The sequence below is a fragment of the Oreochromis aureus genome, linkage group 16 (genome assembly GCF_013358895.1).
Source record: "Oreochromis aureus strain Israel breed Guangdong linkage group 16, ZZ_aureus, whole genome shotgun sequence".
Classification (NCBI taxonomy): Eukaryota; Metazoa; Chordata; class Actinopteri; order Cichliformes; family Cichlidae; genus Oreochromis; species Oreochromis aureus.
Window position 1 is genome coordinate 5,272,073 of NC_052957.1, and position 16,207 is coordinate 5,288,279.

At 40.5% G+C, this 16,207-nt stretch overlaps 1 protein-coding gene across 5 annotated transcripts in view; it reads left to right on the forward strand.

Moving 5' to 3' along the window:
• Positions 1 to 16,207, forward strand: part of col18a1a (collagen type XVIII alpha 1 chain a) — an 82,328-nt gene that overhangs the window by 21,593 nt on the left and 44,528 nt on the right. For 2 of the 5 annotated variants that reach the window (XM_031757370.2, XM_039600217.1), the window contains exon 1: positions 12,957 to 13,631. The exons of 1 other annotated variant lie outside the window; for it this stretch is intronic. In XM_031757370.2, the coding sequence (XP_031613230.1) occupies positions 13,109 to 13,631 (523 nt within the window). In that variant the 5' untranslated portion in view covers positions 12,957 to 13,108. Of the gene's footprint in view, positions 1 to 12,956; positions 13,632 to 13,735; positions 14,628 to 16,207 lie in introns of those variants that run through there. 2 more of the 5 variants (XM_039600215.1, XM_039600216.1) reach the window with 2 other exon arrangements.

Genomic DNA, 16,207 nt, shown 5'->3' on the forward strand with positions numbered 1-16,207 from the left:
AGAATTCACTGTTAAACAGCCAAAGACTTCCATTGTGTAGATAGACGGCTAATTACCCGTATCTAAAATCATCACAGAAGTTCAACGTGATGTGAAATCCCAGCTAAAAGAACAATAGCCACAATATTTCTGTGCAGTTTCGTTCAAATTGCTCTTTTTAATGCTACATTGGTGTTTGTTTGGCCTCACTTTGTCCAAAGTTCTTTTTTCTTCTCAAATCGATGGTTTGATCTTTTACCACGGCGCCGTTTTCAATCACGGGCGATAATTTACCTTTAAACAATCTGGCACTTCCAAAAAACCTGTTTTTACTTTAAAAGCAACAACTTTGGCAAAACTTTTTTTTTTCCCCTCCAACATAAACTGAAGGTTTGTCAAGATTTTTTTTTCTTGTTTTTATGCAGTTCTCAATTCAAAGATCAAAGTTTGCTTCTGCACACCACTTCCCTGAGACGACACACAAACTGACAGGGATTCTCATAACTCACTCTCTTTGTGTGTGTTCTCATGTGGGGAATAATAATAGTAAAGGCAACAATCACCCACGCACAAATAAATATGTACCAGGGCAAATCTCCAGAGGACAGTCACAGTGTATATGTTAGCACGGACATTTCACAGACGCAGCCTCTTTAAGAGAAGATGGAGAGGTCAGGGATTATTTAAAAAACGTCAGATCTGTTTTCCATTTTCCTGCAGTCACTTCAGATGCCTCTCAGAAGCATCTGGATAATTTGTTCTTTTCTGCCCATCCGGTTATGGATCCTAATCCCCAGAGTCAACACGGCCAATTCCAGACTTCCGATATCCACGCTGTTTCATCTTTGTGGGAAGCAAGAATGACAGCGTTGTCATCACCAGCTGGTCAAACCTCCCTCACATGCAGCTGATCAGGTAGCAAGCATTGGGGTCCCCCCCCCCCCCTCTGATTGGTGATGGGTTGGAATTCTTTTTCCGAGCTGTGGTCGAGACCAGTTTGCTGCTCAGTGTTGATGCATTTTTGTTTGGGAGGTTTTCATCAACCCGTCTGTAGCTGAAAAATGATTTCTTTTTTTATGAGGTGATAAAATTTTGCCCAAAATTGGCCTCTTTCATGGCAGTCATATGCATGGAAAAGGAAATGTTCAGACTCGCTGTGGCCAGTCTTGTTTGTTAGACAGCCACAAAAGGGAAGCAGCTGGTATGTGCAATCCATCTGCTCATCTCTCCACCTCCAGAGACACCAGGACTGGTGTTTAGCAGTGGACTGTCTCAGGGGCGGGAATTAAAAATTTAAAGAAGAGACACTTAATCAGACTTCACACAGGTTGTATTTACAGCATGTAGCTTCTGGCTGTGTGCGTGTGCGTGTGCGCATGTGCGTGTGCGTGTGTGTGTGTGGGGGGACAGGAAGGATTTCAGGGACAGGTATTTAATACATAAATGGAATTTAAAGTTAAAAAAAGCCACAGTTATAGTTGAAGTGCACAGTCACAGTGTTTAGCTGGTGAGTAGTCAGACGTCCAAGGACTGTTTTGTTCCAGTTCATCAGAGGAGAATGCAACTTCCCTTTTTTTTAAAAAATTCCTCTGAGTCCGGATTTCCTTTTGACTCTCTGGAGATCTTTTTCCATCCATCAAAGAGGTTTTTGATTTCTGTTAGTGGGATTAGTCACAAGGTTCTGAATGGATTGCCATTAAAGTATTACCTGAGGCGGGTCTTGGCCTAAACTTGCAAATTATTAACTTTTGAAGTCATCCTATAAGACCTCTTTACCATCATGAGGGCAAACATGGAAATTGCATGCTTTGTCAATTGCATATCCTATAGAAATAAGAAAACTGGGAGGAGACGTTGTCTTTATAAAGTCATGACAATCTCCCAGAATATTCCAGTTTGGTTCATGTGTAACGTAGAGGGAGTTTTCAGCTTTGGTGTAGGGGTGCATTCATGAAATGCTCTTGTTTTATTTAACCTGTGGTGATGCCTGCTGCTGACCCGTTAAGTACTGCTCAAATAGCTTTATTTTTTGCTGTTTTTTGCATAGTCTACAGAAATCAAACTTCCCCTCCCCCACCAAAAATGCTATTGAGTAAAAGCCCAGTGATTCGTAAATATTTTTCTCATTTTCACACTCAAATATTCTTTAGTAAATGTGTAGCTTTACACAGTGAGACATTTTAAACCTGGTGACCCTCAAACCCTGCCCATGCCAGACAAGAAGTGTCTGGATTCCAGGTGTGGGAGAGTCCCTCTCCATTCTTTTCATGCCCACAAAGCAGGTAAATGATTTGTCAGAGCAGGATGACCCTTCACTTCAAGTTCATGCAATGACTTGCTCTGCTGTAGAGTTGAGGGGAAAAAAATGGGTGGGCGGGAGTGGGGAATTCATCTTAAGATAAACAGTGGATCTATGATTTAGAGGGAAAAAAAGTTTTTAACTTTGTAGTTTTTTTGCTTATAAGTTGTAAATAAATAGATTTATTTAATAAATACAATAAATATAAGTAAATTAATAACTTGACTTCAAGTAGATCTTTTTTTTAATAGAACCAAAGTAAAATATGTGAGTTAAAATGTGCACTATTAAATAAAAGGTGAAACACTCTGCATTTCTTTATTTTCTGTCATATAATTTCAGTTTCAGGCACAGCCCAAAGCCTCAGACTGTTTTTTTTATACTCTCGGCTCTGTGATGTCATAGATGAGGGGATATCCGTGATGTGGTTATCTCAGGCACACACAGCAAAGAAAGCCTGCCCACCCACTATTTGTGAGGGGCAGCCAATCAGAAGAAGGCTTGGTTAATGTCAGGATGGCCTTAAAGGGAGAGGAGCTAAAGATAGATAAAGAATATTTTAATCTGTAGGTCATCCACTGTAGACTGTAGAGTTCCACTGCTACAGTCGGGGAAGAAAATATGGTGTTGAAAATGACGTCATAGGGTCCCTGAAGTGAGAAGTATAGCAACTATGAAGGAATGTGATGTTGAATAATGGTTAGAGGAAGCTATTCATCTAAAACTCCCGCGTGCAGGGTGGCTTCTTCCTGAGGGTTACCGAAACTAAATATTTAGGGTCTGTTTCCCATGACGACCTGGATGGACTGTGTCATCCTGCTTGCCTTCAGCACCGGCCTCCTGTTTCATATGCGTGTGCCATGCGTGCATGTGCAGACTAATGACAGTCATGTGACCTAAGTGCTTTTGACTGTAATGAGGTCTGTGTCCTGTTAGGCCCCTTAATTAACCCCTTGCTGATTTGGTCTCCCTCTACTGGAGGAAACGGCAGATGGCAGATGAAACTCTTCCCGGTGTATCTGAATTTTCCACACTGTGTAAAACGGGCTTTCTTTTTGGCAGGGGTTCTGATTTAATTATCTCTCCATGCACCTCTTCTTCTTTAAGAGCTTCAGTCGACACATTAAACTCGTCAATTCCCATCATTCAGGAAACAAAACAACTAAACACATGTTTGTGGGGTTTTTCTGGGCTGTCCCATCAACAGCCAAGGTGTGTTTGAGTGATGTGCTGAAGGCTTGGCTGACGCAAGATTGTAGCAGAAGGAAATAAAAACCTTGTAATTACTCTAGTAGCTCTTTGAGCATTGATTGAAACGTGGACTGTGGGAGGGATAATCATTCCCCTTCTTTTCTGCTACACAGATACACATTCAGTAGCAGTTTTTTTTTCAGACATGCATATTTTGACTTGAGTGGCTGTTGGCACTTGACAGGCCTCGTGTATGCTGTGTTTGGTTTTCCACAGGTGTGTTTTTGTTAGGCGAGCAGTAAAGTTTGCTTTTGGTCATTTGGTGAGGCCTGCAGCGGTAAGCATGCGGGGAACTAAATTTTACATGTCATTGTAAACATGTAACGTATGTTAGCACTCATTCATTTACACCTGTAGTTGTCAGCACGAGAGGTGCATGACCGGGACGCATGTTGATCTCCTTATGAAAGACATTAAGTACAAAGTTTGCTGATGCTGTCTTGCTCATGTTCATTAAAATTGCATTTGGATTCCTTTTATTCCTTATGGATTTATAAAAAATTGAAGTGTGGGGGAGTGGAGGGTTTTTTTTAGCTTCTTAAGGGAAATTTGCCAGAAATGGTTTGAGAACCATTAAAGAAAAAAAGCGTTTTCATCTTTGAGGCATTAAAGAAAGTTTAGTTTTAAATACACCTCAGTATTAACCAGTTTATATTATAAACCTTAAGAAAGGATTGATTTGAGGCGGGATCTCAGGCTTCTGCATTCCTCTCCATAAAGCTGTGGCCCACTTTGTGGACAGTAGAGGGAGCTATTTCCCCATATCTACACATCACCGCTGGGGGTGTGAGCTCACACCAACAATCAGATTTTCATTTGTAGCCAGCTGGTTCAAATTAGTAGTTCAGGAAAATAGCAGACATGCACATCCTAGCACCTTATAAACGCTGTGCTGACGTTCTGGTTATCCCCTGCAAACATTCACAAACCGGCCACACAACTTGTAAATGTCAAACTCAGCCGAGAACACATTTAAATGAAGAAACGTTTCAGCTTGTCTCCCCTCCACGTACTTCAGTCAGCCAGGTTTTCGTTTCATGCAGAAGATTCAATTCTCTGTCTGTCATTAGTTGCGATAACAGCTGGCAGGCATGGTGTTGAAGGCCAATTACAGTTTAGACATTTCCGGATGCTCTGACTTGACAGTGCGCTAATTAGTGGAGTCATCGCAATTACAAGAAGCCTCGAAGTAGTCCCTTTGGAGCTGGAATTTTTTAAAGATCACCAGCAGGCAGCAGGCTCTGAGCTCTTTGGTAATTTCCTGCATTGCACCTCCTTTTAATTACTCTTATCAGTTGCCTGAGTGATGATTGAGCTGAGTGGAGCTTAGAGTGGAGCTTGTTGGTCTTAGATCTTAGTGGTTTAGTGGACTTGGGTTACAGAAACACTGTTTGTAGTTAACTCTCACAGTCACTGTAAAGAATTCGACTTGCTGGTGCATGAGTAGAAGTTCCCAAAACATACATGTGTCATGGGGTTTGATTAAATCTCAAGAATAAACAAAGGAACCAAACTCTTAGCCAACAGGGAATTTTATGGTACATATACTTGACATGTTCTCAGGGTTAAACCCATGTATGGAACAGTTATCCATCTTTGATCTGCCCTGGATTAATAATACTGAGAAAATTACATTTCTCTATTGCACTAAGTATGGTAAAGCATGGGTGTCTGTCTTCTATCCCATATACAGTGCACGCCTTTACCTCCTTCCTATACTGTAACAGTTGTTTAGGCAACCACGGGCTACATATTCCTCTGTGTTTGTGGAATGTGTCTCTTTCAGAGTGACAGCCAAGCTGTTTCTGCTTGTCTGAGCAGGACTGTGTGGATCCCTGCAGGGCTCCGTCTGCCTGTCTGTCTCGTTCTGCAGGATACTGGGTCGCTCGGTGCAAAGATGTACCCTTTCAAAAAAAAAAAGAAAGAAAGAAAAAAGGTCTTTTCTGCTGCTTTTCAGCACATAGATTACGCACAGCATCTGCAGGGATTTCATGGGGTTGTACCTCGCCATGAGATGAGCTCTTAAGTCTTCTTCCTCTCTTTGAAGATGGAATAAGTGACGAGTTAACGAAAACAATGTTGGAGCAACTAGTCAGTGATTTTAAAAAAAGAAAAGAAGCTTAAGATTAGATTAATAGAAACGCTAAACACCCCGATTAGTCTTGGGTTTGGGCCTGTATTCAGTTAACCTGCATGTCTTGAAGGAGTGTAAATGTTTTAAAGGACAGGAACAAACTGATGGTTGGGGAAGCTGACTCTCGTAATGCTGCAGTCTCTTTATATCAGACAGTGGCAGAGGATGACCAGGTCCATCGATGACTCCGCCCCCTATGTGGGGAATTTTAGCTTCTCTGGACGAAGATTTGCAGTGAAACAAACATCACAGAAGCAGCTTCATCTGAATTGTTCATCTGACTAAAATATGGGAAACTATTCACATTTATTCAGTTTTTAATGGGAAGCTATTTATTTATTGAAGTATTTTTAGCATTTGGGACTTTTTTGTAGTATTTTAGCCTGAGGGTTATGAAGTTGTTGTTTTAGTGAAGCCAGGAGCACTGTTTATTTTCTGCGTCTGGTAGAATAGTTGCCTGCTCTATTAACTGCAACACAAATCTACCTAAACGCATCGGCAAAGGAACCTGAACTTAAACGTAGAAACAAGTGTGGGTTAACATATGCTTTAGCTATCAGACATCACAGCTTACAGTTTCTGGCAGTGTCAGTAAAGAGCTAACAACACATTGTTAGCTTACATAATTATGGCTCCAGAAAATGTATTAGCTCAGAAAAATGCCTGGTTTCACAACAATACATGTGTTACTCATACTTGAACAGCAAAACATGAGCAGCACAGCCAACACCAGCTCATAAGTGAGGAGAATCTCTGACAGAGCAATCCATCAGTGTCTGGGCACGAGTCTCAACTCAGTGTCTTTTTTTGGTATTTGCATTATGGTATTTTTATTTGTTGTATTATATTATCATTTTATAATTATATTAAAATTATTATATTATAATATTACTGGAATAACCGTTATTGTGAGCTACTCCTACTTATGGCTAATCCACGTGCATGAAGAAGACTTAAGTCGTAAAAAACCAACAACTTCTTCATATTGAAATCAAACCAAATTGTTTTGCTTTTCGTCAAGAGATTTTTGATACTTGACTTTCTTCCTCTTCATGTTGAACTTCACTGGTTATCTTTTCTGTTAATGGCCAACTTTTTAACTAATCAGCAATCAACCTAAGGATTACCACAGTGTCTGCATGGCTTCACGCGTTGGCTGTATTTCCATAATCCTTCTCTTATTGTGCAACCAAACATGCAGCCGTGAATTTGCTCCAATCCAGAAACACGGCCATGAAGAGCGTGCCGTACACGGACAAGATCCACCGTTCGTTTCTATTAACGGGTACTTTAGGTATGAATTTGAATAAAAAACCAACTACGAATTGACCAGTCACATTAATAGAGCTATTGAGCCAATTGCCAACTTTAACTACTACCTCCATATTCCACTTCCTGATTCGTGTTCATTGGAGTGGAAGTTTCTATGTATTCTGTATGTTTAATCATTAATTTAAGACATTTTAACGGTTTCTAGTTTACAATAGTTCAAATTTTGCTACAGGAGGTATTTAACATGGTACGCTGCTCCTACAGGTCACTCCAGGACTGTGATAAGTGTCTGTGGGAAACAGGACTCTCTTCCCTCCTAATGTGATAGCTGTGACCTTCTGACCTCCATTCTTATTAGCAAACCCCCACCTCTCATTCCCTGGCTGTCTCTCACACACACACACTGACACACATTCAGTGGTTGGAGATCCTGGAGATGTAAGAGGATGTGATTTGAATTAGGCTCTTCCATTCTGACTGAAAACCAGAGCATAGTGGCAGTATAGGAACACTATCTACGATCTGTCCATCTACAGCTGATATCTTGAATTACAAGCCTATAGCACGCATATCCTGAAACAAGTACTTCCCAGGCCTAACCTTAGGCAGTGGATTACTCCACTTCACTGACAACTGATTGTGCTTTGAAACTGGGTAAAAATAGATTTTGCTTGCAGTTTTTTTTGTGTTTTGGACAGATGTTTACCACTGTGTTGAAACCTGTTGCTCGGGGTTACATGAGAGAGCTTTGCTGTTTGCAAACAGGGACTTGCAGCCTGCAGAGAGAGAGTGGAGACATGGTGCTGAAGATTATCAGATGATAGTATAACAGGCGCTCCCTCGTGCTTTTAATTTCTCCAGTTGATTCATTTTGAGATGTACTGCTGCTCGACTGTGACATGCCGGACTGATGCCCTCACAGCTGCAGCTCAGACAGGGGTGTGGTGTGTGTGTTTCAGCCATATGTTCACTATAGTTGGTATATGTTTTTGTCTGTTTTTGTCCAACGGATGTATTTCAACCATATATGCTTCGTAGTGGGGATGTTAGGATGTCCTAATTTGCGTGTGTCATTTAAAACTCCCAGCTCTCCGATTGCTGTGGAACGTAATGCTTGTATAACCGCTAACACGGTGACTACACCATGACTCATAGCGAGAGGTTAACAACTCACATGCTGAAATAACATAGGTGCATATGGAGACAAGGATGTGTGTGTGGTTGTTGCCAAAAGGCCCTTTAGCTGGACTGCCCACATGGTCTTGTGTTGTCACCCTGCATTGTGCCTGGTTGGGGGTTATTTTTACCTGTAGGGTAATAGAGACTCCATAGAAAGTCGATGGTGGAACGCATGCTTTTCTCCTCTGTCACTAGTCTAGGCTATTGTGTTTCTAACATTTATTAAATGATTCATAAATGCTATATTTAGCACATCCTACAAATTGTGAGTCTGCACATGAAATGCAATATCTGAATGACAGTCAGTGTGGCGTAAAATAACGATGCGAAGTGACGGATAATTGGCTGCCTTCAGCCCCTTCTGGATTATGTTCAGGAGCTTTTTGTTGGTGTTGTAATTAGTCGATCATTCACTTCCCATTGGTGGTCTCAGTCTTCAGACGCTGTCTTGGTATTAGGTTTCATGCTTTTGTCTGTGCATTGTGAGGACAGACACAGGGGAGGCCTGGAATTTCTCCTCCTTGAACATCTGAGGATTTTACAGATCAGGCATCACAGAAATGCAAAAGAAAAAGGCCTACCACCGTGCAGGATCTTCATAATCCTATAATGCATAGCCGATGTACCTCCATTACCTGTGGAGGACCTGAGACTTCTGCTTCATGGCCTTCCTAAGCACCACCTTTTGTTTCACATTCTTCATTCATAATTTCCCCTAGCTAGTGTAGTTCAAATTTTTAGCCATCATTTTAGGTAATAATTTTGGCTAACAGTTACATTGTCATTGATGCTTTTTTTTTTTAATGAATTAATTTGATTAAAAAAATAACATTTAGCTATAAAAATCAATTGCTATCTAAACAACAAGCTAACCAACTGTTTCTTTATTTTTTATTTCAACCTTTTTTAACATTATTTGGACATTTTATTCCTTCATGCATTCATACCAGCTGCTATTTTTTTTAATCCATATGCATTAGTTTTAGTTAACTAGTAACTGCTCAGCTCAGACTGGTTTAAGTCCCTTCAGTTTGTTCATTAATGAATAATTAGCTAATATTTCCACTGCATGCATGGGTATTGCAGAAGTGCTCCCCTGGGTATCTCTGTTTAGATTCTTTTCTGGATGGATCCAGATACAGCATTTAGGGCCAAACCATAACAGTAAAAACTGATAGATTTATAGTCTGAGTCCACATAACTGTTAATTAAAAACAAAAACACATTTTAGTATTGAGAAATGTGCATAGTTTTAATTTCTTGTCTTGTTAGGATATCCACTGTTCTGTTAATGTGTTTTTGTTAATGGGTGAACTGGTCCTTTGAACAAGTAGGAATACCTGCTGAGATTATAACCCTCTGTTAGTGTGCAGGCGACCAGCATGTGACCTTAGTTAAAGGGAGGCTCTTATAGAAGACATGGTTCAACTACACATAAGCAATTTTGTCAAAAGCACCTGTTCCTTTTAAATAAGGAAACATTCTAGTGCACCTTAAAGGCTTTGCTGTTTAAATGTAGGGCTCATGCATTCAGCAATGCAAAGACTTTAACTAGTCTTGCAGTAATTTTCCGGCTTCCAGCTGTGTTGTCTTTTTCTTTTATGGTTTGTACACATGTTAAGGAAACATATTACTTTTCATATTTTCACATGTTCATGATATGGAGATTACCTCAGTCTAAAAGACTGATGAATGTCCTGCATTGGTTAACTTTTTGGGTTTTTTTAATAAATAAACTAATCATTTTCTAGTTGTAGTGACAATCTTGACGGGGGGCTGCATTATACGTTGGACATGCTTCACTGTCTGGCAAGTTCTTATGAAAATTTTAAATTGCGTGTCTTTGTCTCACACATGAACACACCCCAAGGGTAATTCATTGTCATCTTTAGAAAAATAACACTCCTGATGATTCATTTTCTTTCATGCAGTTTCTTCTTTTTGCCTGGATTCAGAACGTCACGGAGGTTTGCTATCTGATTTAATAAAGGAAACATGAAGGGCTTAGTTAAACGAGCAAATCTTGCTGATGGGACTCCCCACAGTCTGTGGAACGTGCAGAACAGCTAAGTTTTTGTTCATGTAAAGGATGGATGGATTAGACAGGGAATGTACCACATGATGTTTCTATTCTGCTGAGATCAGGTGAAATTTAACTTGAATTTCTTTTGGGGGGGAAACAGCAAAACATCTGCAAAGTCTAAGCTAAATCATAATGAAATGCACAACCAAAATGCCTGACAGGGGATTTCACAAGCTTTAGGCTAATCATTATCCATCACAAGACTCAAGTCTGTTATCCTAAAGTTTATTACCCAAGTCACTACCATAAACTTTGGGTTTGTTTCGGTCTGCAAGACAAAGATCATTGAGCTTGTCTGACCAGTGAAGAGTGGGCCAGTAGCTGATAAAGTATCAGCTCCAGACTTTCTGTTCTTTCTCAAACATTTTGTGATGGACTATGTTGCACAGCAATGCTTAAAACTCAACTTCTCAGCCCTTCTGGAACTCTCCCGCTGAGCTTGGGATCTCAGAACTCAGTTATCTTTTTAAAAAGTAGATAAAATCTCATTTTTAAAAAAACTTGCTTTAGAGTATTTTTTTGCCTTTCTGTTTTGTTGTGTGATTTTATTACTTACTCTTAGGGGTTATTTCCCCCAAGAGATATTATTACAATGACTTATTTAGTCATGTTCGCCCAGAAGCAAACTTCTTATCATATGACAACAGATAAAAGTTTCCTTTCATCAGGATGAAGAGCATGAAAAAGCTTGGCCTTGTGTGAAATGAGCCATACTTTCATAGGGTAACCAGTTAACAGAGCTAACCATCTTCTGCAGTTTTTATGAACTCTTTTCCATTATATGTGTGTTGTTGAAGACTGCATTGCTCTCCTGGCGACACCCTACCAGAGCTCCAGGCTGTGGGGGTGTGAGTGTCATCATTTCACATGGTTGCATTTGTGCAAGTGCATGATGATCATTAGTCTGTTTCAGTGCGCTGCTGGCACAGCCAGCTACCGTCACTGTGGTTGAAAGTAGTACTTTATCTCTTTTTCATGTGCTTAGCAGGTGATGATGAAAGAGTGAAACACTCCATTTAAGCTGTTGTAGTGTTTTAAAGATGAAGCAGTCTGGAGCTGATTACTGTTTGCCAATGAAAGATCCCGGCTCAGACACTTATGATGAAAGGAAGTGCAGGTGAAGGGTGGAAGAAATGGAAATGTGAGAAAGTGCAGAACAGAAAATGTATATCAAATTCTATTAACCATATTCATGAATGATGCCCATTAATAAACTTTTGGGACAGGAAATTTTACTGGTTCCCAGAAAAGTGGGTTCCAGCCTGAGCTCCAGCTCTAATGAAAGATCGGTGCTGAAATGCATAAATGTTCTTCAGTGGCGTAAGTCAAGTAATCAGTTCTGAGAAATAAATCCCCGTTGACGCCAAAGTTTGTGTAACCTTTTGCTTTTGTTTTCTTTTTATTCCTGGATTTTGGCTTTAGCACTCCCTTAAAGTTTTAATTTTAAAGTGCAGCCAGCTTTATTTTCCCCACCAACGGTTAGGGTTGTGTAATGTTTACACTTGATCTACACATTCTCATTTAGTACTGCACCACACCAGCTACACATAAGTAGAGCAAAATTTGAGTTTTATAGTTATAGTTAAAATTGCTAAATGATAAAATCTTATAATGATAGAAATGTTTGATTTGAGTTTTGCTGCCTTGTGTATCAACCACATTGATAACAAGGCAGATTTTGTTACCAGTGAAAAAGTTAGTGTAGGCCCCAGTTTCTATAGTCCAGACACACATAATCCTGCAGGCAAGGGTCAGTTGCATCGTTAGTGACCCCAGGCCAAGAGAGAGTGTTACAGGATAAAGTTGTCAAGCTTGTGTCAAGACATTTCCCTATATCCATGTGGGAGCTTTATGGAGATGACCTTCTGAGTTCCCTTCTATCAGCAACTGAGGCTGTAAGCAAATGCCAACGTATAAGAAAGACACTTACGCGAACCTCCTGTTCCTTTTATCGCTAAGCTCCTATTAGCAATCGTCGAGGGTCTCTGTCAGGCAGCCCTACAGGCGATATGAGAAACCAGTCTGGACAAGAAAGTGAGGCTTGGATTACTGTGTACCCACAGAGCACTGAAAACAGGCGCGTAAACTAGATTGAACAATAAACGACACCCTGTAGACAAGGGACAACTAATGCACGGACAACGGGTTATGTTGGTGCACTCAAGCTTGTGAAAGAAAATGGGACCAAGAATTTCCATTAAGAGATGATATTGATGATCAAAAAATGGACATTTCTCTTTCTTTACATGAGTGTTGACTGTCATTTGCAGATATTCCATACAACAATACAATTACGCCAATAAATTACTGTTGTTAGATGATATTTAAATATAACCACACCACAATGGCAACTTCTTTTCAGTAATTGGTTGCAATGGACCGAGACTAATTCAATCTTTGAGGGATCTCAGCACCGCTCCTTATGCTTCAAGCTTGTAACAGTATATAATTGAATCTTTTTGTTGGAATGTAACCGCAGTTTGCATTTTTTTTTAAGTCTGTGGTTTTCATATTATCATATATTAACAAAGCAAACAAATCAAGAGCAAATTGCTCCCCTCTGTAAAACACTAGAAAACATCAGTATTGTGCTGTGAAAGGAAGGCTGCTGTAATTTCAAGGTATCAGTCAGTGGGAGAGCTCGCTTTTCTCTGCTGTGACAAAGGGGGAAGGAGGAGTTAGGGGAATAAATATTGCCAGGGCAGCCAATACGGAGACCACCTCCTCCTCCCGCTTTCCCTCTCTGCACTCTTTTGAATGGGGCACTCCTCTTCAGTTCTCCTCTGTGTTTAGTGAAGTGTGTGTGGAGACAGAGCTGAAGGAAAAGTGTGTGTGGAGCGACTGTGTGGACATGTCATAGTTCACTCTGTGAGTCTAATCGAGCCGGTGGACGTGGTTAAGACTTGACATTATGGTTATGATGAGGATCCAGTTTGGACTTGTGGTTTTGTTGGCTCAGTGGGTGGTCTGCTCTGATGCCTGGCTGTGGTCCTGGACTGATACGACAACCTCAGCCCCAGTGGTAGACCCCGAGGGATCTGGCAGTCCAGCAGGTAGTGGAGAACCGCTGTCAGAGACTATTGCAAAAATTGGAGAAGAGATCATTGATGAAGGACATCAGATGGAAAAAGCGGTGCAGACTTTGGATAAGACTCCTGAGGCTCTTAAACTGAACACTGTAGTGTCAACAACAGAACCAGAGAATGAACATGAGTCAGAAAACTTTGCTACAGGGATGTCGTCACACACAAGTAAACCTGGTAATGGCACATCTTCACCAATAAGTTCTGAAGGATCTGATAACTCAACCTTTACAGGAAATGTAACAAGACTCAGATCTGACTTTGGATCTGAATCTGCATCAAACAATGGGTCTGCAACAGGAACTGAAACTATCTGGCGATCAAGATTTGGAACCCACAAGGCTCAAAAAGGTGCAGTAACGACCACCACTCGTAGTGAGTTAGATGGTAGAGTTAGTGGAGATGAGGACCACAGTCTTGGCAGCACAAAAGCAGGGCAAAGTCTCGAGTCCCCCAACAACACAAGAGGAAACAGAAACAGTAGTTCTAGTTGGAGTGCTAATGACTTCAATTTAACAGTATATTCACATGAAAGCCAAGAAGCTTTATTAACCCCAACTGTAAGTTACAACTCCCTAACGACTATTGAGGTATCTAAGGATCATCAACAAGTGAAAGTTACTCATTTACTAAGTGGTAAATTTATGGCTAACCAGGAACTTGTATCTAGCCAAGCATTACAGATTAGCAAAGCTCCACTTGCCAGCCAGGTACTTTCTACAACGAAATCCCCCCAAATCTTTAAAAGACAACCACAAATAGATAGCAAGAGCCCAGACACGAACTTAAAATCTATAGATGTCCAACCCAATAAATCACTGATAATAAGCCAGAAAACTGGTCACATCCCAGATGCTACTCAGTCAACAATAAGTGAGAAAAAACTGAACCAAGCAACCTTGTTCAGCCAGACAGTTGCAGTTAGTGAGCCAACAACTATAAAACAGCCAGAAGCAGGTAGGCCAGCACTGGATGCTGAATCCCCACAATGCTTGTTGCTAGACACCGCTCTTCCTTTCTGCTCCTCCATGGCTGGACGACGGTTTGTCGTGCCCAATTACTTCAACCAGAGCAGTGTGGAGGAAATCCAAGCACTCCTCAATGAGTGGGCTTGGCTGTTGAATTCTCAATGCCATCATAGTGTGGAGTGGTTTTTCTGCCTCCTTTTGGTACCAAAGTGTGGCTCTCTGGCCCCGCTGCCTGTGTTACCTTGCCAGAGTTTCTGCGAAGTCTTGCGGGACAGTTGCTGGACGCTCCTGGATGAGGGACGCCTCCCTGTGGAGTGCCACACTCTACCTGATGAGGAGGATGATGGGTATCAGTGCTTGTCAGTTAGTAACCAGAAAGGTAATTACTGGCTCAAATGAATCTTGTTTTGGGATTCATTTTGAACCAGTTCTGAAAATCCCGCCCCCCCCGAGTCCGTCTGGTATTTTTTACACTATGGAATACCCTCTCAATTAATCAAAATTTGTCCCTGTCAGCACTGAATGAGATGTATTAATTAATTATTTCCCATCCCAAAAAAACCATGCATGCTTATTTTTAACTTGAAGTCTAACAAGCATGATGCCAGTACTTTGTTTAACCTGCTGCATATATATGTGTGTATTGCATGTGATTTCCCTTGTGAAGGTCATAGTATACCAGCACCCCCCTATACACCCGCACACACACAGGCACACACACACACACACACACACACACACACACACACACACACACACACACACACACACACACACACACACACACACACACACAATCACACGCATGTATTTCCTTTTTGAGTAATTATATTCAAAGGGTAATACTTTGCTCAGATGATAATTATTTGGTTTATTACAGTAATGTTATATGTAATTATAGACTCAGTCTTGCCAGATGAAATAATTTCAATTCAAACAACCTTTCCATTTTAACTGCAAAGCCCTTAAAGTCAGACTGTAACACAAGAAAACACAAGTTTGCAAAAAGATTATTTTGGCTTTGCAATTATCTGGAATAGAATACAAATGTAATTATAATTATTTAATCGTATTCATATAATTTTCTTGTTTTTTTTGTTTTGTTTGCATTGCAAGACTAAGGAAATTGTAGATGGCTCTAATGAATGCATCTGAAACTGCAGAAGACAATATTCTCTGATATGTGCATGAAATGTATAACTTCAGCATACAGTGAGTGGTTTGCAGGCTTGATGTGCGTTTGTCTGTTCAGGAATGGACACAGTAGCTTGGCATGCATGGAAAGCACTCATATTTGCATCAGTGCTTTTTAGATATGTATTAATTTGTAGACCAAAATATTTCTCACAGCTGGACTAGGGTGACATATTTCAACGGGTAAAAATGTTAAAGTTGGAAATGAAAAGAAATTAAAAGCAGCTGTTTCTCTCCTGCTGCTCTTTAATTCGGTAAAGTGATTGCACAGTTTAAAAAGGTGCTTTATAATGGAAATTTATACCGTAATACTCGCTCAGAAGTATTACGGTATAAATTTCCATAATAAACTAGTAGTTACAAATTGATGATAAATAAAAAGGACCAGTGTGCAATCAGCTGTCCTCTCAAAGACTGATATGTGCAGCACATGCCCCTAGTGACCAAGAAATGCTGGAAAAAATGACTCATCTGTTTATTGCTACCAGTGGGCACCAATTCATGAGAGAAGTCTAATTCTGTTTTAGATGGTCTTTTTCTAGAAAATCTTTTTTTAAGCCTGTTCCCTGATGCTGGACTTCTGCCCTGTCTCCCACCACTCTCCGTCTGTATCTCTGGGAGTTCAAGATTATGTCTTTTTACAGCTTCAGTATCTCTGTGGCAGCTTGTTCCACTGACAGACATGAGTGAACAAGATGTTTCTGGTTCCTGGACTAAGTGACACACATGGGCCTAAATATATTTGAACTGTTTTACTTTTGGTTT